Source organism: Pipistrellus hanaki, assembly GCF_964339955.1.
Source record: "Pipistrellus hanaki genome assembly, chromosome: 6".
Lineage (NCBI taxonomy): Eukaryota > Metazoa > Chordata > Mammalia > Chiroptera > Vespertilionidae > Pipistrellus > Pipistrellus hanaki.
In genome coordinates this window covers 46666037-46692834 of record NC_140508.1, presented here as the reverse complement: position 1 = coordinate 46692834, position 26798 = coordinate 46666037, and the positions used below count along the sequence as shown (strand labels likewise).

General features: G+C 41.2%; 1 protein-coding gene across 4 annotated transcripts in view; it reads right to left on the bottom strand.

Annotated features, from left to right (window-relative positions):
- The window catches only part of CDH7 (cadherin 7), a 135113-nt gene extending 120611 nt beyond the window's left edge, over positions 1–14502 (bottom strand). For 3 of the 4 annotated variants that reach the window (XM_084887838.1, XM_084887835.1, XM_084887837.1), the window contains exons 1-2: positions 13902–14383; positions 1886–2304 (exon numbers count right to left, since the gene is read on the bottom strand). In XM_084887838.1, coding sequence (XP_084743964.1) covers positions 1886–2095 — 210 coding nt within the window. In that variant the 5' untranslated portion in view covers positions 2096–2304; positions 13902–14383. The other variant, XM_084887836.1, reaches the window with a different exon arrangement.
- Between the last annotated feature and the right edge of the window lie 12296 nt (positions 14503–26798).

Below are 26798 nucleotides of genomic sequence, written 5' to 3'. Positions count from 1 at the left end.
TTCAAAGACCTAACACACACACACACACACACACACACACACACACACACAATTTCTCTGGCATTTGAAATCTCTATGTATAAGGAATGAATCATTCCTTATATTTCGCACTAACTCTCCATCTCAAATTAACTTACTGCATTTTTTTTCTAAATTTTAGTCATTTAAAGAGTTTTTATGTTTAACCCATTTGCATCCTGAACATTTACTGTGAGCATCTGTATGGAACTCCCACTATACACCAGATAAGAAATAAACACAAACATGTTTTTCATCCCATACAATCTGCCAAGTGATTGTCTCTGATTAACTGAAAGGGAAACATAGAATATTTCCTATTATCTAATCAAGGAACCCCACAATTTCAGAGAAAAACAAAAACATTGCCCAAAAACTTCATATGCATTTGAAATTTAAGTAGCCTTAGCAGCATGTATTTTCATAATTTTAAATTGACTTGTGAGGATTATTTAGATACAAGCATTCTGAATTAGTATGTAGACTAAAATGTACAAGAAGGGTGTTTTAAAAAAATTTAAGTCATGTTTACTTCAAAATGTTAACCTCACTGTGGCAACCCCATTTAAAACCAAATTAATGGAAATATTGTATTTTAGTTGTCTTTAGAAAATGTTGCATTCTCATAAAAATGTGAAATCACCTAATCACTACTAATTCTTTCTGAATCAGCTGAATATTATAAAACTGTCCACTGAAAAAGTTTGATGAATTTGTTAAATGTTAATTAAAAATGAATACAATTAAGCTCTAAATTCTTAGTCATTAACAATGCATAATGGTCACTGACTGCTCTCTGTTTATAAGAAAATGGAAAATGCTAAGAGAGAAATTTAGTGCATGTACACTGTATAAGATGGTACTATTAAAATAGTACTGGCTATGAAGATACATATGCACAAAAACACTTGTGTACTAACACATTTTTTCTTAGTGAAAAAAAAAAAAAAAAAAAAAAAAAGCTATGGCTGGACTAAAAAAGAAAGTTCTAATCCATAACCTAGAAATCTTGACCTTCCTCACTCAAATCTTTCTCTTTTCCATCAATGTCCATCATTATTTCTAAAATACAGAGGTATTCAATGAAATACAACACAGACCTCCTTGACTTATATAGATAGCCATCAACAAAAACAGATTTTCACCTGTATGAAAGGGGTGTTCAAATAAAAACATTATCCCATGAAATAAGAGTAAAAGTTCTACCTTGATCATTCAAAGTTGGAAATTCACTCAGGGATAAACTCATCAGCTTTATTAGGAACAGAAGCCTACTAAAGCTGACAAAGTGCCGATGTATAGATTTCGCAGAAATCTGTGTACAGATTTCTTGTCAAAACTGACTCTATGAAGAAAACATTCACCAGTGCTCATCATTGAGAAATTTAGGAAGCCTTTGCAAATATGGAAGTATCAGCCCTGCAGCGCACTAGGCACTGGACCCGATATGAGCATGGGGAGAGAAAGGCCATTCTCCTGAGGGCCCCTCCGTGCAGAAGGCACTCAAATGAAAAACCAGCCCAAATAGAACAGAGCTGTGAAAAATAAAGCTCCGTTTGGTTCCCACTGGGCCAGCTAACACATGCACCACAAACTGCCCACCATTGGTTAAATTAGTATCACTTCTGATTTCTTCTGTTCATATTCATTTTTAACCGAAAAATAATTTTTTAAAAGCAGATATTTAAAAATCTATCAAAACCAGACCACCTCTAGAAAGAGCAGGTTTGAGTTGCTCATAACTTAAAGACAATAGAAAGAGAGAGAGTTTCCTGTTCTCTAATCCCAAAGCATAAGTGAGCAGTTCTCCATCCAAGCACGGACATTCCCAGTAATCACAGTGACTCCAAAAGACCACAGGCCCTACCTTTCCTACGTAGAGGGGGTCCGAACCCATGTACTCCTCCAGCACAAAGAACTGGTTCCACACCCAGCTGCGCTTGGTCCTGGACCTCCCGGACTGGAAGTAGGGCTTGGAGCTGGACCTGGAGAGTTCCGCTTGGCTCATCCCAGAAAAGCACAGGACCAGGGTGATCAGCTGCAGGAAGTGGCAGAACTCCACTCTGCCCAACTTCATCTTTTTTTTCTTCTTCCTTTTTCCTGTGTAAGAAAAGAGCCTTGACAACAGGGACAACAGGGAAGGCACAGTTCCAGTTGGCTTGGCAGCTCTTGCCTCCAGCAGGGTGTCAGCTGGGAGTCCAGAGAAGGTAGTTTGTAGAGTGTCCGATTGGAGGCGGTCACCACCGCAGAATCGCCGCCTTCGCCCAAGAATGGCGTCAGAGGTTCCTATCGGGACAAAGCGACAACTCGTGTCAGAAACCAGGACACACAACTGGGAACGTTCATTTAGAAACTGCACACTGATTTCCCCAGGATGCCATCATTTGTATAACTGCTAAACTAAAAGTTACGAACTTAGATGGAAACTGGCAATCACCGCGGTTCTATGTCAATGAGGCAGAATTATTCTTGTCCCAGAATGCAGCCTTAAAATGCCACGCTGCTTCGAAGGCATTCTATCTGAGCATATGGTTTATTGCACACAAATGGAACCACATCCATTAAAAAAATCATTTTAATGCTAGCCTTTACTTATTTAACTTTTTTTTTTTTTAATATATATTGCAGGCAGTTTCCTGCGCTGGCATTAGGCTATGAAAGCAAAGCAGGGATTTAGGCAAATGGGAAGGACATATGCTGGTTTAAATCTCCCCCGTGAAACTGTAAAGAGAAATAACGGAGCGAGCACGAGGTGCTTCGACGCTGGGTGATTGATTCTGAGTCACAGAACACCAGCTGCTCTGACGTGTTCTGATTTGATTGTGATCAGCTGAAAGCTCAGTCGTCTCCAGTTCACACTCTTCAAACTCACTGTCACAGATGCTGTGGAGCAGGTTCGGTTATGCTCTTTCACTGCAGTTATTCACGACTCCACAGATATTTACTGAACGTCTCACAGCGGGGCTGGCGCATAGTAGGGCCTTCCCCCCAGACACACTTATGGGATTGAATTGTATGGACAGAGGGGTGAGGAAACCCAACTGTATTTGTAAGCCCCATTCATTATTGGCATCGGCACAGGAAAAAAGAAAAAAGAAAAACCTCTCGTTCTAAGATCTACTTCTTTCAGTTACAGAATCCTGATTATGCAAGATATAAAAAATCAGTTACAAAACAAACTTCCAAAACCACAGACAAATGAGAATTTATGAGAAACTGCTCACATAAATCACTATGCTGCACTTTGGTTTATTAATTCCTTTGACTATGAATAAGTCAACAATTGGACAGTTATAGTGAAGGATTAACATGTGTGTTGTGTTTTGAGAGAGGATAAAAATTCAGTTTTAAGAACATGAAGCCAAAAGATAACTCCCTATGAAGGCAGAAGCTACACTGCCTTTGTACTATACGCTTTTCTGTCTTTCTACCTGTCTCTCCTGTAACAGCAGTAACTGTTACTCCTGTTAATTTCTGACAGTCCAATACTGATAGAAAATGCTATGTAAGTAGAAAAAAGGTGAGATTTGTTAAAGGTGTTGGAATAGCCCACACCACTGGGAGAAATGGATTGCACTGACTTTGAGCTCCATCCAAGGGACCATACTCATGTTAAAATAGCTCTGTAAAGTTTTGAAATTCCAGAGGGCACTGTGGAATAATCCAGCTACTTGCAAAACAGACTTATTGTACAAGGAGAACCAGAAAATGATAAACCATTATCGGACCACACTGACTGTCATCTGTGCACTGAACACATCTCCCCAAATCCAGATCTCCCATCTCAGGAGCAACAATGAAATCAGTCCTTTTAGAAACCACTCTAGAAGGTCAAGTTGTTCTAGACTTCGAATCATAAGAAGTAACTTGGAGTCAGGCACTAATATTCCGATGCAGGCCCCCCAGTGAGGTTAAACGTTCCTTGTAAGAAGGTTTGAGCTAACCCATCTGAGACAGGTTACCTCTAGTTAAAGATGATGGGTAGGTGATTAAACTAGGCAATGGAGCACCAGGGGATGGGATGGGATGGTCTACAATGAGCCAGGAATTACAGTCAGGAGCTCAGGGTGGTGGCTTTTAGAGGCAACAGCTGTCAGCATGGTGAGAAGCACAGTCATGTGACCTCCCTCATGCTAGGGGCCTCCAAGGTTCCTGGGGACTAGGATGGCTAGATTAGCATTGTGGTGACAGGACTGAGACTAGATTGTGAAACCTGAGGCCAAAGGACATTTCCATTTTCCCTCACCTTCCTAGATCCACTCTGTCACTCTGTTCGTTCACCAGTTTATTTTGTTACTTAGATTCCACTTGAGTGCGATCATGTGATACTTATCTTTCTCTGACTGACTTATTTCACTTAGCATGATACTCTCCAGGTCCCTCCATGCTGCCTGGGACAACTTTTTAAATGTAATATAGATACATTATGTTATTTGGGCTACTTGATGAATTAAGTGAACTTTGATGGCATTGTTTTAGTATGAAATGTACCTAACAAAGTAGGGAATTAATTTGAGGAATTCAAAATTCAGGGAGTTATGATAACTGCACAATGGTAAAGACTGGGCAATGCATCTGATAGAGACAGATTCTGAGTCTTCAGTCAGCTAAACAAGTTGTTCACAGAATTCTAAGGAAGTAAGTTGCAGAGATAAAGCTTCAAGTTTCTGGGTTATAAAACAAAGATGGTAATAATGGCATCTACTGCATAACAGGATAAAATAAATAAATCATGAACAAATCATGATAGTGTCTGGCCCAACTAAAAGCACTAAAAGAATAGCTGTTAGGGTTATTAGTGCCATGATGATATTTTTCAGTTTAATACTAGTTCTTGTGAAGTGAGGTTAGTTTTCCTTTAAAAATTATCTGTGGTTTAGTGACTGAATGTTGACCCATGAACCAGGAGGTCAGGGTTTGATTCCCCAGTCAGGGCACCTGCCTCAATTTCTGGCTCAATCCGCAGTAGGCAGGCAGCTGATCAATGATTATCTCTCATCACTGATGTGTTTGGTGTTTGTTTGTTTTTGTTTTTTTTTTTCTCTCTTCTCCCTCAGCTTCTTCATTCCTCTTTCTGAAATCAAGAAAAGCATTTTTAAAAGCTATCTATAGTAAAATGTTTTAGAAAACTCTCACACTGAATGAAAACAGTCTTGTCAGTTCTTGTCATTTCCAGAGAATATGGATCATGAACCAAAAAAAAAAAAAAATCTAGATGGATACAAACAATGGCACCAAAAATCTTTTTTCAAAAAGAATGTAATAGGGAAGCAATTTCTGTAATTCTTACAGGTCAAAGACTGATATTGGAGTTGGAGACATTTATTCCAGCTCACTCGGGATATTCACTGACAGGAAGAAAACAAACATAATGTGGAGAGGGAATAGGAACACGGCAGTCTTTGTCCTAAAACCTCCACCGTTTCTGCAGGACTTTGGATCCCCCTGGGATTTAATTTTCTACCCTGACAAAAGAAGGGAGCTGAACTAAATCATCTTTAAAGTCTGTTTTTTACAGGTCTTAACTTTTATGCTTTTGACAGTTATATGGAATAAATTTTGTTGACATTTTTAAGCTGTGAAAAACTGTGCATTGTTAATAACTAAAGATAAAGAGTAGAGGGATTTAAGAAAGTCACAGTAATATGAAAGAAACATTTGGCATATTTACAAAATGTAGCATGAATTTTAACAGAAGATGTTAAACTTCCTCTTCTCTCACACAACAAGATTATGGATTTATCAAACTGGCTAGGACATCCCAACAAGGCGCATTATGGAGCATGCCATGGGGGACTTCAGTCACAATGTAGCATTTGTGAGTAAGAGATACCTGAGAATTTTGTGTTTTCCTATGTAAGTCAAGGGTGCTTAAAGCAGCCAGTATTAACACGAACCTTGAGGGAGAGGGATGTCTACCCTATCTGTGTATCACAGCATCTAGAACAGAAGCAGACACATAATTGGCAGAAAATAGTTATGGACTGCTTGTTTTCATTATAATTAAATTCATTTTTATTTGTAAAAACATGTTTTTACTGAATTTAGAGAGAGAGAGGGGGAAGGGAGAGAGGGAAATATCAATCAGCTGCCTTCTGCACACCCCCTACTGAGGATCCAGCCAGCAACCTGGGCTATGACCAGATTGGGAACATGACCAAAGGATTCCCAACCAACTCAGTCACATGGGCCAGAGCTAAATTAACTTTTAGCATGAACACTTAACCACATGCAATATATAAACTGCTTGCTAACTCTACTGTGTTTATGAGTCACAATCACTGAAAACAATCCCATTATATTTCTCTGTGGGGTATGAAGTATTTTCCAGGCTCTTGAGCCAAATGTTCTTTACCTTTCTTGAAGGTCTGCGAGAATGTTCAAGGATACTTTGCCTGGCTTTGTGTACATTACTGCAGGATGGAAATTCTGTTGCATGAGGTAGATAAATGCCTCAATAATACCTTTTGTGGAGTGTGCTTATAAACCTGGGAAACTGTATGAATGGCTGTGATCCGAGTGGGGTGTTTCATGAGTGCCTACGTTTGGCAGGAATATACACCTGAGAGAGCGGGTTGGATGTCCCTTTTCTCTATCAGGCTTCCTCCAATCCTTCCCTTCCTTTTCAATCTTTACACAGACATCTGGTTTTCAAGGTAAAGGCAAGTATAGCAGTCCAACCCAAGCCATCCGGGTTAGGATGTCATGAAAGGAATGAGGGACCCTGAACCAGTATGAGGAACCTCCAGGTATCTGTGTCATCAAACACAAGGAACCAAAACTTGAACTTGAGATTTCCTATTGCCTTGCCTTCCAGACAGACTTCCTATGGTCCCACAGGTGTTAAACACACAAAGGCACCACGCTATTATGTTTTATATATAAATGAACTTGAGCGCATGATCCATCACAATTGTTGACTTTTTCACAGTGGGTTAAATATTGCCTCATGAATCTGAGCCAAAACCTGCATGCTCTCTTCTTAGACTTCTATATCATTCATCTTCCCTCTTCCTTTGGCCTCCTCCCCTGGGTATCATATACAGGTGCCAACAAGGGGCAAGTCACAACAGAAGCAAGCAAAAACCTCTGCCCCCAAGCTGCGTTGTGTCATCTTGTCTTTAGTGGGCAAGTGTAGGAGAGTGACCCGCTACAGGTCTGGCTACCAGACCAGCTCAGGAAAAAAGCCAGTGCAGAGCAATGATGTATGGTATACAGTTTAGGTAACTTCTGCAGATCTGTGTCAACTTCTGGACAGTTACAAATGGGGAGCATTATAACTCTGAGGAGGAGGCCAGGAATAGGTTATATCTGAGGAGAGGAGAGTGAATAGGAGCCAACCACAGATGTTTGGGAGAGTCATGGGATGGCTACAGGATAATAATTAATCTTGAATAAAAAAAATTACCTGAGCAAGATTTAGAACGTGTTGTCTTTGCTCTGATATGTTAAAGATAAAACTTGTACTGTTTTCATTTCTAACATTTACTTTTCTCCCAAACAACACATGAAAATCACAATTCTGTGATCAGCACAACACACCTTTGAAATCTTGCAAAGGAATTTTTGAATGACTGAAGCAAAAAGGAAACAAGAGGGGGATGTGGATCAGTCAGGCAGTATTTACTAACTCAAGATCACTTATTTGACCTGAAATCAATCATGCTACATTTTGCTCCAATTATTTTTGTTCAACTAAGTGGCAACAATTATATCCAAGTAAGTAGACAGTTTATTATTCATTTAACCTTAATAGCCAATATTACTTAGCAAAATGAATTCATTATTATAAAATTTCCTTGGATTTTCTGCTCCACTTCACTGTGAAACCACTTTTAAAAATCAGATCAAGTCACAATAATGCTCTTAAGCGAATGTTTTGTTCATACCTAAATCAATGACTAAAAATCCCTTACCTACAAAAAAAAATTACTTATGACTCAGCATACCAATTGTTAATTGCACAAATCCTCCAGATCCTGTTCCATCTCAAAGGCAACATACTAAAAACATAACAAGTGGCATAAAATGTATCATATTCAGCCACTCCCATTCATATATAACCATACAAGTAGTTCTCAAAACATGCCTAATTACCAATTAATTTACATATGCTAAACTGCTTTTTAAAAGGCACCCATTGCTATCTGCCTTCTGGAATAACTTGAGCTTTAAAATACGATTATCAATTATATTAAAATAAAATATATTACTATTTTAGCTTTTGCAACACTTAAAATGGAGTCTGATATTAAATTAAAATGGTTTACAGTGTATCTCAGTAATGACTTCATACCATCACAGTTTCTCTAAATTATGGACAAGAACTGCTCTCATGCTTCTGTGTCTGAAGTTATAATAGCATCAGTAATGGGCCTTTGACACTGTTTGAAAATATACTAAGTGTAAATTTCAATGCAAACACACTGTTTATCATCTGTTGGTACACTGACTTAAGGAAGTTTTATCCTTTTAAAGATAAGTACAGTTTACAATTAGATGGGACATAACAGCCACAAAATATATTCAATAATGTGCATTTTCTAGGAAAACAATGGTAAAAATACTTGAGGACTGTCAGTGTGCTTGACAGAAAGTAATGCATGAGAATTAAAAAAAAAAATCCATAATGGATGACTGCCAGACACCTCCAGAATCTGATATTCCTCCGGATGTTTGCTGGCTGATCTATAAAACATAATTGTACAAGACTTCACAGTTGTAACAACAGCAAAATGGGGGAATAAGACTTTCTGTTGGCCTACTGAGAGGAAACTGTCTCGTCCAAGATTGCTTTAAAAAAAACTGGACATTTTGACAAGCAACATGTTTTTAAAGAATCCTCATGAACGGTGAACAATATGCATGCTTCCAAGTGGGACTGATACCACTTCACAGCAGTGGTTAGAGGACGCTGTAAAGATATCACCACTGCTTTAAGAACAACCTTCCATTTACCGGTTTCTTTGTGGTGTCAGAGAAAAGCAGCCTGTTCTTTTTTAGACCTTCCTTGGGTATTAAACGATATTACTTAAAGTCAATGGCAAATCCACCTCCTGGTTTGTCCAATGTCTTTTAAAGACCTTCATTTGTCCTCACCTTCCTCAGGACAGCTGTCACCTGTTACCACTGAGGTCCTTCTGTGATTTATCTCTGTACATAAAGTTAGAGTCCTGCTCTGTAGCAGGGATCATATTTGTTCACTGTCACTTTTACTTGGTTTTAAAGTAGATCCACCAAATGTGTTGGGGGGGAAGCAGAAAGGTGAAAAGATATGTTCTCAAGTCCTCCCCTTTGCGAATGAGCAGAGGTGCCACGGCAGAGAGAAAATAGTCTAGGACAAGGAGCATGCTAACAGCTGTGGCCTCCCTACTTGGAGCTGAGTTATTAAGGGCAGTACTCACAGGATAAAGTTGTCATTTCAGCACTGGTTCTCCTGAGGGTTCATATTACAGAAAAACAAAAACAAAAACATAAAGATGCCCCCAATGCACTGCTCCTCATGACTGAAATCCTGCACATGGTAGAACCACAGATGAATAACAAACATGAATTGGAACACATTTTAGAAAAACCCAAGGCAGGCTTGTCTTCTTTATGAAGGACAAAATTAAAATCTACAAAACCCAGCGCAATGCCCAAGGTCACACAGCCAGTTACTGATGGGACTGGGCATGACTGGATGCTATGGGTAATTTAAAGGGGCCATTAAGTATTTCTCACTCTGATAATGAAGTGCCTTTTAATTTATTATCTTTGGGATGTGTCAGCTTCTCCAAAAGTCAAGAAAAGCAGTGTTGATCTCACTGGAATTGTTATATGGCCATGAGTTTGAATTTTCAAAGCAGGAAATCACAGGATTTTCTATCCAGCAGGGTCAGGGGGGCAGAAGAAGAAGAGAGTGACAGGACCTGTTGTTTAGGATTGTATGTCCAGGTGGAGGGAAAAAAAAAAAAAGGAGGGTGAGGAGTATCCAGCTTTAAAATTGCCCCCCCCCCCTTCTAAACAGCCCCGGTGATTAAAAAATATTTTTTTTATTCCTCCTATACTGTGACACTACAATAGTAAACTATTTCCACTGAAATTTTAACAATGGCCCATTGAACATTTTAGAAATGGGATACCAACTCCGGGGAATATCTTAGAACGTAAGAATGTACAGGTATGATTATTTGGTTGTTGCTGCAAATCTTGAATAGTAGATGCATCTGTTCCTAATGTACCCATTATAATCATTCTAGACTTAGCACTGCCACCTGCAGCATCCAGCACAGAAATATACTACCATTTAAATGGTTTCATCTGTATGCCATGAAAAGTTTAGCATTAACTTCAATAATTTCAACATTGACGAAGCAGCCCTCTTCTTTTTTGCAAAAATGCATAATTTTTAATTTTTTTAACATTTTAATTAGTGAAGCTGGGGCTGTCATGTGTGACTTCTCACATAAAGAAACTATCTATGATCAAGTCCATTAGCTCCCAAATCAGACAGCATTACAACCACAAACCACAACCTCCCACCGTTCCCTGGCCTAAATATGCAGGCAGGGGCCCTGGAAATGAACCACACAGCCTGCAGTGAGCCTCTGGTTATCAGACGCTGTGTGAAAACTTCGCTAACTGGATTATAGGATCAATTTCAACTAAGCACCAATAACCTGTGTGGTGGATAAAAGTAATAAAAGAAAAAGGGGATTCATAGTGTATAGTTAGCTAGAAGCAGCCTATACCAATTAAAAAAGGAAAAAAAAAAAGTGATAAAGCACAGCCCTCCTGAGCTCTTTATATAATAACAAAGTGGCAGGATTATATGTGAAGGGTTTTCCTTGATACTCTTCCAACATACCTTAGCTGTATCAACTTGAATGTTTCATTTACCCTTGCATTTACACTGAGCCAGGTATGGTTTATGTGACTTCACTGAAAGGCACCATGTCTCAATAAGCACTCTGCAAAACAGCCAAAGAGAAACTCTACCAGAACAGAAGTCTGTGGCGCAATCTGAAGTGAATGTGCAGACAGATGTCTGCATATTCATTTGCACTGATCATTTGCTCAGTGAGGATTCTTGCAGAAGTTCAAGGGGGATTGATGTTGGTTGGGGCATCTCCCTGCAAAACCAACAAATTCCCAGAGGAGGCACCCGAGGACCAAGGACCGCTGCTTACAGCTAAATCTGCTGTGCCTGTCAGAGGCTGGATGGTCACACAGGACTCTGATCACAAGCTTTCCTTCCTTGTCCTCAGCCCCCCTGTATCACCCCACTTAAAAGCAACCGATTCCTTCAAGCCAAGGACTCACTTTGCCATCAAATAACATGTATTCATTATTTTAGAGGTTTCTGAAATCCCCAGTTAAACTAAGGAAGCCTTCTGAGCAAGAGAAAAAAACATGTTTGTGTGTGAGAACCATGATGTGACACAAACCACCAATGCAATAAAAACAACACTTGACAAAATCCAGGAAGGCTGAAATCACTCAGGCATACACATTCATAACACTGAACAATTTATGGGTTCAGTGCTTTAGAAAAGCTTTCTACAAAATCTAAGAAAGCATGTGACTGGACACACAGATGTATTCACGTCCTCAAATCAGGAAACATTCTGAGAAGTTTACAGCAGCTCTGCCCTCAAAAAAAAAGGGGGGGGGGGTGGGGAGGAAAAAAAGCCACAAAAATAAGCGCGCGCGCGCGCGCACACACACACACACACACACACACACGCACACACACGCACACACACAGAAAACAACAAAACCTTAAAGTGCTGAATGATAGGGAGACCAGCAGACCAGTAAAGACATTACCCCTGAGGAGACATAGTGGGTTGATTTTTAGAACCAGGAAGGCTGAACAGAGGCCAGCTCAGTATGCTCTCCACCCTCTCTTCTGCATTGGACAAGAAAAACTAGAGTCAATTCAAGGGTAAACTGCAGTCATACAGACGCTCTCCGGTTCCCCTTCTATAAGAAAGGGAAAAGCTCTGTGCCATTAAATCAATAAAAGTAGGCTTAAGAAGAGTTGTGAGCCTGTCAGCTGATTGTTAACACAATCCTAATGACCTGCTGCAGCCCTTAATTACAATAATATCTCACGCTGTGAGTGCACAATGCCCTTTTATTAAAGCTGCAGCCTCCCCGGCTTTGAGCAGGGCGCTGGTCTGCACTATTGATTATTGTTCCCTTTATTTTTTCCTCTCACAGACAGACTTTCAGCTAGCCGGACCAGATAAAGACTATTAACGCTGGAGGCCACCTAATTGCTCCTGCCACTCTGTCCCACTCGCCCACAAGTAAGATTCCCACAAAGTTGCCAGTGTGACTACCTGCCTCAATTCTTTAGAATTTTAATTCGCTCTGTTCCAAGTAGCCCCAAAGACGAAGAAAAATGCTTCTCAATGTATTCCCCCTTTATATATGTCACAAGAAAGAACTTGGGTAAATATAAAGTCTAACTAGCTCTTTGGGTAATTGTTTTGTGAGTGACTGAAAGCTTCCAATGTAATTATCTTCTCCCTTAATTCCCCTGAGTGCCCCCCCCCCCCCGCCCCAGTCCTCTACTAACTTATCTTTATAAAGACACACTTAAAAACTATTTAGATGTCGCTGGCAGTATATCAATGAAAACTTTCCTTTAAAAAAAAAATAAAAAAGGAGAGGGCTGCTACCACCCCCCCTAAACTCTTAAAATACACTTTTTTTGTGATGTTGATATGATTTTTAAAGTGCATTGTTGTCATTTAGCAAGAGCCACAGAGTCTCCAGTTACTGACATTTTTTCTATCCCCGGCTTATTTCCCCACCCTCGCCAAAGTTCTGTTTATGTACTTCTGCAGTAAAAATAATCTGAACACCTATCTGGTTCCAAGAAATACGAGAGTGCGTCCAATTTAAAGATCCTTCACTTAACAAGTCATCTACTAAAGAGAAGCTTTTCTAAAAAAAAAAAAAAAAAACCCAACTGCGTTTTAAGTATATCCAAGCTCCAATTTGCCGACCTGCAAAGCTCTGAGACACCTAATCCTTGATGCTTTCTTCACAGGCTCCCATTTGCCCACAGCTGAATGAACTCATTACTAATCTTTACTCACCTGGACAGTATCTAAGACATCCTTAAGGTTAACGATCTAAACGTGCAGCCAACACAGACAACAGGCTCTTTCTCATTAATCCACGCCGAGAGGTCGAATACCAGCAACTAGCAGCACGAAGCAGGTGCACCCGCGGGGAAGTCCACCCGCATTCGGAGCGGCGGGAGGGCGCCCTTTCCCCAAGGCACCCCCAAGGAACCGCGGGGCCAGGACAGAGGGGAAAGCAAGACACCCTGCAGATACACAGTAGCAGCAGAATACTAATGACCGCAAAAAGCCAAGCACTCTTAGATGAGTTCCACCCTCAAGGAAGGTAAAAGGAGTTCAAGGATGCAGAAGGACCCCGACACGCAGACGCACGCCCGCTGCTAGTCCCAGACTGCTGCTGCGGAGCCTAACGGTATGGGCATCGCAGACTTTTGCCCCCATCCGTCCGGGTCAAAGGGGACCCTCTCGCGTTCCTCTTGGAGAAGAGCGGTCTAGGCCGCTTTATCGCTTCTTCCTCCGGAGCAGCACACTGGGGTACGAGCTCACCCTGAACTCGCGGACTGCGTCCTACCTGGTGTCAGGCATCACCGGCTCTGCGGGCCGAGCGCCCTCAGCTCAGTCTGCACGCCCGTCCTGCCTTTGTGCGCAAGTCCCACGGCCACGCAGCAGGAACTTGGGGACCCCTGAGAAACTCTATGCGGACCCCCTCCCCTCCCCCAGCCCGCTTTCCGCTCAATGCAGAGTGGAGCTTCCAAATGCCCGGCAGAGTGGTCCCTGCCCCCGGCAGCCAGGCACACTCACCTGGGGCCCCGCCGCCCTCCCGGAGGCATCCGGCACTCGCCACCCACGCCGCCCGGGTGTTCGCATCCGAAAGGGCGCGCGCTCAGCGACCCGGCGCCCGCGGGCGCTCCGGGACCCGGTGCGGGACCCGGTGCGCGCGGCTCGGCGCTCGGGCGGACTGGCGGCGCCCGCTCTGCACACGCTGCGTCCTGGAGAACAGACGCGGGTGTCTGCTCCAATCACAGCCCGCTCCGTGGGGCGCGGGTTCGGAGCCCTGGCCCCGGCCTCCTCCGCTTGCTCTGAGGGGCCCCCGCGGGCTCCCCCGGGCGGCTGGGACCCGGGTTCCGGAGCAGCGGGGGCGCGCGTCCGAGAAAGGGAGAGGGGTGGGCGTCGGAGATCCAGGAGGGCGCGGGGGGAAAGGAGCGGAGCAGGTGATGGTGGTCCGCGTTTTTGCTCCCCTGCTGGCAGCGCCGAGCGCGGCCAGCCCGGGGAGCCACTGAGACTGGGGCACCTACCGGAGACACAGGGAGGGTGGTTGGAAAGGCGGCCGCTCCGCCGCCGGGCGCGCACACACACGCGCGCAGACACGCGCGCCCCTCCTCCGGCGCCCTCCAGACGGATGGAGTCCTTCTCCCTCGCAGGAAAATCCCGAGGAGCTGGGGGAGAGTAGGAGGGGCAGCAGCCCAGCCATTACTCAGCGAGGTATTTGCATCTGAAAGCGCGGAGCTGGAGGGGAGTTTTGAGAATTGTTACCAGCAATTCTCTTCCCTCCTCTCCTCCCCAAGCTGTCCTGGAAGCCATGATCAATTGAACACCAGAGGCTTGAAGGCAAAGTCATAAAACTCATCAGAACTTAACAGTTTTGGTGCGTAATAGTTTTGCCCTTTCAATCTCGTCGGGCTGCTCTAGTTCTGCTCTCTTTACTTGCAGAAAATTTCCTCCCCTGCTAGGTTCTCTAATGCAAAACTTACAAGGTGTACTAGTTAAGCACTGGTGGGATAGAGACCCCAGGCCAGGTGGGGAAGGGGATCCAGCCAATTATTTGGAACGTGCTGCAGCCGGTGGGGTTAAGCACGCTCTGTTTTCCTCTGTCTGCCCTGGTGCATGACTTCACCTGGTGGCCAGGTGTTCTGTTGTAGGGGTTAGGAAGATGAGTAGATCATTGCTAAATACATTATTTTTTTCTCATCCAGCCAATGGAATTCGCTCTGCTTCTTATCCATCCTTAACAGTGAGTCTTCCGATACCTGCTAGAGGAGCATTGGATTCCTGTCTGCTTCCGCCTTCACTCAAGCACACTTGCTCTCCCCTACCTGTCCATTTAGCTTGTGTTTTTTCCTCTCAACTAGTTGGTGTTTAAAACTGAGTTATATACTAATAATTCAGCAGCAGACTTTTTTTTTTTTTTAAGTTTTTGTTAAGTTCCAGATACCATGCTTCTCTGCGCTTCAATTTTAAAGTTATATCATCAACTCCAGGCCTGCTTGGATGGTTGCTTAATAGTCTATTTCCACTCAACCATCAGTCATCACCCCAAGTCAGAATGTTTAAACAGACCTGCTAATCTCTTCTTAGACATCACCCAGGATTTCACACTATACTTCTCTGAGACACCATCACTCTTCCTGTATCCAGACATTGAATCTTGGCTTCATCCCTGAGGCCTTTCACGTGGTTTTCCTCTGTTAAAAACCCTCATTTTTTTTTTTTCTAATTTGCAATCTGTAACTTTACATTTGTCTTGCTTTGTCTAATAATTTTTTTTTTACAATTGTTCTGGACTAGAAGCTTCTGGAAGGCAAAGATTGATATTCAGTATGATCAAGATGCATCACATGTTTGGCCCACAGTAAATATTTGTGGAAGAAGTGAATGTTCATACCCCAGTCAGCAATAACATAATTGAATACACCAACCCTTTGTAACCTGCTCATTGGTGGCCTGGTCTTTCCTCAATAAGAAATGGCTTGTGGCCCTAGCTGGTATAGCTCAGTGGATAGAATCTTGGCCTGGGGACTGAAAGGTTCTGTGTTCGAATCTGATCAAGGGCATGTACCTTGGTTGCGGGCACATCCCCGGTGGGGAGGTGTGCAAGAGGCAACTAATCAATGATTCTCTTTCAACGATGTTTCTAACTCTCTGTCCCTCTCTCTTCCTCTCTGTAAAAAATCAATAAAATATATTTTAAAAAAGTGGCTTGTGACCAGAAATCACAGCCATTGGTACTATCCCATGTTCATTTACTGGGATTTAAAACACACACACACACACACACACACACACACACACCACACACACACGCACACACACACAAAACACAAACAAACAAACAAACAAACAAAAAAACAAAACAAAAAACAAAGGATATCACATCAAAAAGAGAAAAAAAATTGCAGACTACTACTTAAAAGTTTGTTGGTTATACTTTTCCTCAAAATTTCCACAATGTTTCCTCTTCTCATCATATGATTCTGCATAAATGTGGCTCCCCAGTGAGTGTGGGCTTCTGTCTTGAACCAGGTATTCCAATGCTGACTTCCTTCCTTTAAAAAACATTTTTTCCTTTAAACCACAACCTTTACACATATTCTTGAAGATCTAGGTCCTATCCACCAGGAGGGCATAGGCAGAAGGCAAGGGGAAGAGGGTAGATGAGTCAGACAGTAACTGGTGGATACACCTTCATCTGGGGAGGTGATGAAGGTGTATCCACCAGTCACCAATGGTCTCTCTCTGAGGAGATAGCACTTACATTGAGATATTATGATGGAAATGAGCTGGGGCTGTGCAGATCTGAAGGGAAAATGACCTGGGCAGAATGAACAAGGACAAATGTCTGCAGAAGGAAAGAGTTGAATGTGTCTGAGAAACACGGAGTCCTGCATGGGGGGAGATCAAGGTGGATGGTGCAGGAGTGGTGGACAAGGAGCAGATGCCGCAGGCCTCTAGGCCTGGAAGGTGTTTGTACTTTATTCCTAGGAGAAAGCCCACATTAGGAACAACAAATTAAAAGGAGCTCCACATGATGAGGTATGTGTGATTAGATCCTTTCTTCTCTCCCCTCCTTTTCCTACAATTTTTGGTGGATTAGAAAACCTAGTCTTCTGAGAAAACACAAATAAAAATTACTCTACTACATAAACCCCAAGGTGCTACCAAATGTTTAAGATTCCACGAAATGCAAATGCTAATTATGACAGCATATGCTTACTTATGAAATTTCATAATATTTCCGTATAGTTTTTAAATCTGTTTTAATATTTCTACTCTTATATATGACACTCTTATTAGAATCCCCTCAGCTGAATGTTTTGGTTCATCAGTGTCATAAGCTATTATTGCAGATTTGATGAATGCCCCCCTTTCTTTCCTACAAAAAACAAACAAAAAACAAAAGAAAAAACCCACTCCATCCCATGTATTTTTATTCTTAATTAAACTAATAAAAGCAGCTGTAGCAGCACTATATTTTGAAGACAAGGGAATCAGAAACGGTAGAACTCTGCCATGGTTGCTGTCAGTGTGGAAGGTTATTTCCCTACATTGTTGTATCTACCAAAGCAGGGTGAGTGTAAGTAAGAAGTTTCTAATGACCTTGCTGGTTAGATTGTATTCATATTAGATGCCCAATGCATGGAATTCATGCAAGAGCAGGCCTTCCTCCCCCAGGCTGCCTGCACTGGCTCCCCTCTGGCACCTGGGACCCGGGTTTCCCTCACAGCTGTCTAGTCTGATTAGCATGTTATGCTTTTATTATTAGAGGTTATTATAGATGCCCTCTTAATCCAAAACCAGAGATGGGGACTGGGCTTTTGGCAGCCAAGGGGCCAAGAGAAGTAACCTTTGAGAACTAAATCGTTCTAGATATTCTGAGGATCCCTGGGCGGGCAAACAGAGATGTGGCAGAAAGTGCTTACACAAGGCAAGTGCTCAGAAAGTTGGACCATTTATAGTTTCTTGTAAATGTCTCTCTCAACATAAAATTGTAATAATCATAAGAATATATATTTTCATTATGTTATGCTTAGCATTTTCCTGAGGATGGCTACACTCTCCAAATTATTTTATCTAATTAGGTATGCTTCCATCTTGTAGAAAAGAAAGGATTTAGATTTCCAGGTGCCAGTCACTAACTTGGCAAATATTAACTGAACCCCTGTTGTTTGATCCTTAGACTAAGAGGTGGGAACAGGAGGATGAATAAAATATAGCTCTTGTCTTCAGGAATCTTTTCATTTGTTGGGAGAACAAGGAGGTGGGTAGATCTGCACACACCATGCCCATTGTGATGAGGAGTGGGCAAAATGTCAAGTGTGGGAGCACACAAAGAGGCCACACGGTGCAAAGTGTTGAATGGGAGGAGAAAATGTGTGGAATGCGCCACGAGGATGCTGGGGTACCACAAGGAGTTTTATGAAGGGCCATTGTGATCATAACTGCGGTGGACAAAGGAACACCCTGGCGGCCTTTCTTGTTCTCCTTGGTCTGGGAGTGAGGAAAGTTAAGGAAGTTATTGCAGAAATCCGAGGGAGAAAACTGGCCTGGACTCCAGCTGTGGCACTAATGTAGGAAAATCTCTTGGAAGTAAACAGAAAATATAAGTAGATTTAATGATTTCTTGACTACACTCATCAATAATTGGTCATAAATGAACACTAATAGAAGAGAGATCAACATCATGGAATCACCCCCCTGCCATATCCCTTGGGTAATTGTGTCCCTCACTGAATAATAGAAAGAAATACTGCAAAATCTGAGGAAAATATACCCATTTTGCTGCCCAGGGTGTTCTCAAAAGCTCGTTTCATGATGAAAAAAAAAAAAAAAAAAAAAAAGTCCATCTGTCCAAAAATGAGTACTTACTTGGTTACTTGGAGATTATAATTTTCAATTGAAGGGCCCTGAAGATATTCACAGAATAAGGTCACTCCTGAGACATCACCGAATGTGTGGTGTCTAAAATGCAAGGGTGTCTAAAAGGGGCTCTCAGGAATTCTCCTCCTTAGAAGTTTCCCAGGTGAGGGTAATAGGCCATTCAGGAGCCTCAGTCCTTATGCACAAGGACAGCAGCACTCAGCAATCCAGGATGAAGGCATGAGCATCCCCAGAGAAGATTCTCTGAGATGTTCAGTCTGTGTCGCCCAAGGTGCCACTTCTGCTCTGAGATTCCCAATAGCTTACTCCTCATCTGATGCAAAAGCCACAGAAGGAAATGGGAACCAGATTAGGAACCAAAGAACACATAGTGGGCTGGAAAGTGAATGTGAAGAATTCATTTGTCCCTCATCTAAGCAAAGAAGTCCTACTGCCTCCCAATTCCATTCTCCCCCAGACACCCAGGCCTTCTCAGGGCTCAAGAGTGTGAGAGACTTTGTAGGTCATTGTTTATCATTTTTAAGAAGAGAGATTTTTTTTTTTCCTGCAGAATGCCAAATTTCTCAACATGGGTATTAAATGCCAAAGCAAGGGAACATTTATTTATTTAAATAGCAGATTATACTATTGGTGTGCAACTGTATCTCTGGATTTAGAATAGTTGCAACAGAAATTACGTTTCTAAGAGCAGCTCAAATCAAAATTGTCAGGAATAATATAGTAGAGCGAGATCTGTGTTATCTCTTGACCACAAAAGCCTTCTTAACCCTTCAGTGAGAAAAATGGAATTGCAAATTTCTGCTACACTTTGCTCTGTCACGCTGCCATAAGCCACAGAACCTTTCAAAAAGTAGATTTTTACAATAAACTCATTTCAAAGATATTTGTTGAGTGTGCTGTGTACCAGGTTTAATGGCACACATTGCAGGAGCGACAAAAGGAGAGAAAGGCCAAGGCCACGGGGAATATCCCAGGCACACACGTAACTATAAAAAGGAGAGGGATAAGGCTAAATTCAGTAAGAGAACAGGGAGCAGTGTGATGCGGCACGGGAAGGTGGAAGATGACACTTGCTATTGGAGAATCCAAAAACCACAAACCAATTTGACATTTCACTTGGGTCTTGGACATGAAGGGTATGCAGACAGTAGGAGACGTGAGACTATGGAGAGAATATCTCAAGATCTTTAGTCTCCAAAGAGCAATGGGATTTAACAGGGGAATTGTTCTTCCAGATAAAATTAGATTTTTATACATAATCCTCTACTCTCCTAGACAGAAAAAGGGCTCCCTGCCTTCTCTTGTTCCACTTATATGTGGGCCACTGTTTCTCTGCCTGTGTCCACTGGGCTCCTCTCTGTGGTGCTAACCTGACTGCTCCCCGCGTGTAGATGCAGAGAGCTGGCCGGCCCTGGGTTCTGCGGAGTTCAGAGCTGGTGCTTCTTAATTCTACTAGTGCTCTTCTCACACATAAAATGTGCATGTAGGAATGGCTTGTTTCCAGCAGCTGCTTGGAGCCAGCCTATAGCTCTCCGGAGTACGTGACTTTCAGGCTAATCTCATATCCAGAAGGAAAAATCTGGAAGGAGAACTAGTGGAGGAAACTGTACTCCTTCTGAAGAAAGACTTGATGAGAGGAGCCAGTTTCTCCAAAGGTGAATTTTTAGGAAGGTGCGCATGCTTAATAAAACACCAGAACAGCACCCTAACAGGTACTTCTGGTTGAGAAGAGCAGTACTGTAGTCTTTTTTAGGAACTTGAACTCCTTCAAGCACAAAGGAGAAATCTGAAGCAGTCATTCTCATTTGAGCTCTAAGTGGCTCCACTTCCCACTTTTCGGTCTGAATGACTGAAACAGAATATAGCATGCATTTCTCCTTCACTCTGTTCTCCACCCAGTGAAATGGCTACTCTATACCCCGAGTGAAGGAAGGGTCCCTCACTGCAATAGACTCAATAGAAAATATATCAGCACCAATATAAACAGACATACCTCTTGAATAAATTAAGGCATGATAATTCCTAATACATTTGTTTATTTAAGAATAAGTTGTGGAAATGAATACTCATTATGCTATGCTTATTTAGTTAGGGCTTTTTACACTTAATGCTGACAGAAAAATGCTATAGTAACTTAAAGATTTCCTTCCAAATATAAGAAAGTGTTAATGAGCCTTAGTAAGCAACTAAATTACCACCAGTCACTGAGGATAATTGGGCGCAATACCTTATGCATGAAATGGCCTACATAAGACAGCTTTGAAGACACTTAAGCATATATCCTTATTTTATCAATGATGAAACTGAAATTCAGAAAAATAAAGGGATTTGCTCTTAGTCTTATTCACCTATGGAATAAGAATAAAAACCCAGTAAGAAAAGCATGCTGGTTGGTCCATACTGAAACATCCAAAGCCAGAGTCCTATAAATCCTAGATATTCAGATATAATTATTTGATAGTTTGCATTTAAGATACCAAGAAATGTGTTTACATTTCATAGCTTTTCTAACAATGAAAAAATAATTTGGTTGTAGACTTTCTCATTTTTAATTGGATATACTAGATAGCTTGGACAGTAATGAATTTGTAATTTTAAAAAATAAAATGTATTTTCATAAATAATTCTGTAGGCATAGCTCTTCTTCACACCTTAAAATTTTATTTAAGTGTAAATGCAAATCATAACTCTCATTATTAGAACAGGAATTGAAAGAGTGGGTTGCTTTATGGCAAAATGCCTATATTTTAGATACTACGAAGTAAAATGAATAGCTCATGGCAAAAATGTCACTTGGTGTTAGAATCCATAGTAACTGATAATTCTGTTCCTTTATCATATGAAATAGTATACAATACTACCCAAAAGTTAAATAATTTAAAGAATGAATTATTTAAAACATAGTTATGAATAATAAGAGCTCTATTCTTTGGTAGAAAATTCTTAGGCACTCTTTAAACATTGAAATATTCCTCCTTAGATTAAAATATATCTTTCCAAATTTCTGGGGGAAAAATAGTTCTTTAACTGACTTTGCAAATCCCCCTAGTTTATGTCTCATGTTTGAATGAATGCAAAGGAGCAAGACAAGTGATGCTCTCAGTGTTTCAGTTTGTTAAATCAAGGTGTGTAGTGCAATGCTGCTCTAATCACAGCCAACCTGCAGACATATTTGGCCCCCAGTTTTGCTTTTACTTTTATTTTTTTATTTTGTCTTCCTTTACATACAAGTCTCTATTTCTGACTTCTCTTCTACACACTGAAAGTAGGACCACAGGAGGCTGCATTTTCGTACAATAAAGCATGTCTGACCTGGAGGATTTTCTATGCCCTTGAGGTGGGCAGTGTATACACGTTTACCACAGAGAGCTCAATCCTTAATTTAACTGTTAGGCCTTAGAAGGTGTGTAAATTTAGGATCCCTAATACAGAAGGTAAAATGTCTTCGTCCACTCTTGTGGCTGTAAGAAGTCATCACAAACATGGGGGCTTAAACAACAAAGATTTATTTCTCAGTTCTAGGGACTAGAAGTCTAAAATTGGGGTTTTGACATGGCAGGCAGAACTCTGGCAGTGTCCTTCCAGGGCCAAGTGAGAGCTCTGTTCTCTTCACCCCCTTACATGGGCACCAATCCCTTCCAAATCCAAGTATGTCCCAAGGGGCCCACCTCCAAATATCATCCCATTGGGGGTTAAGGCCTCAACATATGAATTGGAGGGAGGTGAGGGAGAATGACACAAACATTCAGCCTTTAGCATAAAATATACAAAGAGGCAGATTAAAAGTCTAAGGATATCTCCCCTTCCCCAAACCTCATCTAACCATTAGAGATAATAATAAATTTCTTGTGTGTGAAAGTTATTTGTCTGGTATATTTGAAGTGACTGGAAAGCTTAGTCCTAACCCATGGACATTATCCCATTAGCTGAGAAACCTTAGTACCACCTCCTAAGACACATCCACTTTATTATATGTGAGTTTCCAAATGATTTGATTTTTAAAATGTTCTTATTCTACTTAGGTTAACAAGGTTTTCCATGCTTTATACACCCAATGATTTAGATGTGATCTTAGCATTTAGATAAATCTATTAGAAGCATGAGATGATCAAAATATGAATCATCTCATCTCATGGACACTGGTTATGAAACACTCTGGTAATATTAGCTGCCCCTGGCCTAGTGGAATGGTCTAGATGTTAATTAACATCCAGTTTATAAGGATTCCTTTCTTTGGGAAAAAAAAACAACAAACAGCTATTTCAATTATTCCTACCATACTCTTCCATATTTATAATGAATGATCTTTGTATTCCTAAATTCTACTTTTTAAAAAATATATATTTTATTGATTTTTTTACAGAGAGGAAGGGAGATATAAAGAGAGAGTTACAAACATCTATGAGAGTCATCAATCAGCTGCCTCTTGCACGCCCCCTACTGGGGATGTGCCCGCAACCAAGGTACATGCCCTTGACTGGAATCAAACCTGGGACCCTGAGCCAAACCAATTTCAGCTAAATTCTACTTTTTTATACTGAATTTGTTTTGATATTTTTGCTTCTGATTTAAAAACAGTAAAACTTGCCCTAGCCAGTTTGGCTCAGTGGATAGAGCATTGGCCTGTGGACTGACAGTTCCCAAGTTTGATTCCAGTCAAGGGCATGTACCTTGGTTGCGGGCACATCCCCAGTGGGGGGGGGGGGGGGGGGGGGGGAGGGGCGTGCAGGAGGCAGCTGATTGATGTTTCTTTCTCATTGATGTTTCTAATTCTCTATCCCTATCCCTTCCTTTCTGTAAAAAAATCAATAAAATATTTTTTAAACAATTAAAAAAATAAAAATAACAAAACTTGATCATTATTAGAGGCATTAAGGGACATGAATACAACATTGTACTTTTATATTTTTAATAGCACATATGTAAATAGGATTCGGAATATAATAATGAATTTAAACTGAAAAGAATATTTTTAAAGACTATGAAGCAATTAACATTTTTATTTTGGAATAAATCATATTCAGTTTAGCTAGTAAGTTTAAAGGGCATTTAAAGCAATTTTAAAATATATCATGTGTGAATATACTATGCTATTACAAGAATTTGAGTATTAAATGACCCATTATATTTTTTAAAAACAGGTATAAATTCAGATATTTTCAGAAATATGCCTTTATCCTATATAATAAAAACCAAAACGGCAGAACAACCAGAACAATCAGAGACCAGAATGACCACGGGCCCTCCTCCTGTATGGTTCCCCCTACCTCCCACCCAGCGAGTGGTTAGGGGCAGTCAGGCCGGCAGGTGGTTAGGGGTGATGAGGCAGGCAGGCGAGCAGTTAGGAGCCAGTGGTCCCAGATTGCGAAAGGGATGTCCGACTGCCTGTTTAACCAGCCATTGGACATCCCTGAAAGGTTCCGGATTGCGAGAGGGTGCAGGCCAAGCAGAGGGACTCCCACACACCATGCACACATTTTGTGCACCAGGCCTCTAGTTATAAATATAACAAAGATAATACTCATTGCAAACTGTACAAATCAAGTTTCCTCTTAGGCATCAATCTATTAGCTTCATATTTTTCTTTTATATATTATTGCAAAATCATGAGGATTCCAAAAACATAGGTCACGCAAAGAAAAAGTATAAATATTGGAATTAATTTTTGTTTTAAGAAGCAGAAGCTGCAGGAGATAGACATATATCTGCTGTATCACATTTCACTGTCATAGTTGAAGTGAGCCAAATTGCTCATGAAAAATATTTTGCAAAAAAATCCCCTGGTAACTGATCCTACATAAAGTATCTATATTTAATGGTTATTGCAGCCCAACATTAGGTAATTGGAGTAAGATGAACAGAACAAATTCAAGGGAAACAACAATCAGTGTAAAATATTCATTTTTACAAACAAAACAAAACAAAAAACCTAACCATTGCTCTCTAAACTGTCTGAAATTAGTACATAAAAGTTATCTTAAGAAAACTCCAAGGTAACAAATGTGAAAGAATGCAAAGCACACATTCCTTCACACTCCTGATTAAGGTTAAGACTAAGTTACTGAGAATAAAAGCAAGGGGGCGGAATGTACCTTTTCCACCATTCTCATAGTCCATTAAGCGCCCATTTGGGAATATCCCTCCCCACCCCCCTTTCTGGCAGTTTCATTAGGAAGAAAGAGGGAAAACACCCTTTCTTCAGGCCCATTCTGACAGAAGGCACAAAGAGACCGGGCTGTGTGCGTGGAAACATGCCCACACTCCTCTCTGCTGAAGGCTTTTATTTCTCCCCTGTCAACAGGAACTCGGTCCCCCTTTCAAACGCATTGTCCTCTGCTAAGACCTGGTGAAAAGCGACAGATGTTCCCTAGATTATACCAGCCTGCCCACTATCCTGTGTCATGTGTAAAGGCAGAAGAAAAGACGCCGAGAGGGGAAAGGAGACCGAGCCCGGCTTTAAATCATCGCACCACTTTGCACTGGAGCAAATCTGTCTGCACAGGCTCCGCTGGCCTGGCAGAAAGGGCCGCGCCTCCACACTCAGCTGCGGCCTGATCTTTAACGCGGTGTGCAGTGGCCTCGCGCCTTTCACTAGCAGCAGCTGCCTCTGGTTGCCAGAACAAATTGAGGTGATTCAAGCCACCAGCAGGGCATAAGTATAACTTCAATGCAGTGGAAGGGAGGGAAAAGCTCAGAATAGACCAACCAGGGTTGCCCACAATAAGCCATAGGATTAGATTTGATACACTGGATATTAAGGCACGGTCCTATTGAAAAGTAGGCCCTAATGACTTGAGAAATTACAAGATAGCTGAATGGATGACAATAAGGAAAAATAGGACTTGGGCATTTATTAAGTTACACCTAATTATCAAATGCCCTATATTTCTGTGTCTTTCGGACACCTAAGGAATTCTCAATGTCATTTAGATAGATAAAGGCTTGTTGTGATGCACATGACACATACAGAAGACTGAAGACTTTGATAAGGAAAAACTCATAAGCAGGAAGTGATTTTAAATAGATATATTGATTTCAGAGAGGAAAGGTGAGGAAGAGAGAGAAACATCAATGATGAGTGAAAATCATTGATCAACTGCCCCCTGCACACACCCCCACTGGCGATGGAGCTTGCAACTTGGTATGTTCCCTGACTGGGAATTGATCCATGACCTCCTGGTTCATGGATGCCTAACCACTGAGCCATGTCAGCTGGGCAAGCAGGACGTGGTTTTAAGGAAGTTGATGTTTAGGCACAGTGTGATAGATTGTGTTCTGATTTAAGCATAGACTGTATATGAGCAGTTTGAAACTTAATGAGATAGATCTATTTCAAAAACAAAGACATAAAGGAATATTAAAATATAACAGAAATTAATTACATAAAAAGCAGCATAAGCTGATTTAAATGGTACTATCGTTTTTACTCAGTGCTTGTAAAATGGTTAAACAAAGAAAATTTAAAAGGACACGCTTCCAAGTTCTCTTATTTACTTTTAAAATTCAATGTCCCTGATGCATTGGTTGAGATAAAAACAATGGGCAAACATTATCCAAGAACAGATGAGGTTCTTTTTCTCCTTTGATGGAATTATATCCTTTGAATTAGCAGCATCCATTCTACCTTTTTTCAGTTCCCATGATTCATTATTGTGCTAAAGTTCAAGATAATTATTCCACGCACCTCATCCAATCCCAGATCTCCCATTTATTGGTAGCAGTGAGCTTTTTATGTTAGAACTTCTGCTCAGGGTATTTTTCTCCTTATCCCCACAAGAGCTGCCGTGGTTGAGGGGAGGTGATAGTCCTTGTTCATATTTAGTAGAGAATCCTGCATCAGCCTATGCACTCAGTCAGTAAATGAGTTATGTTTAAATATTAACTTAAACCATTTTATTATATAATAACATCACAACAAATAAACAGAAGCAAATATATGGAGGGCTGCACATTTTCCCAATCATCATCAAGCAAATGCAGCACATGTTTCAACCAAGATAGTTAGCGCCTAAAAATTATGAGAGACCAATTGTTTTGTCAGTG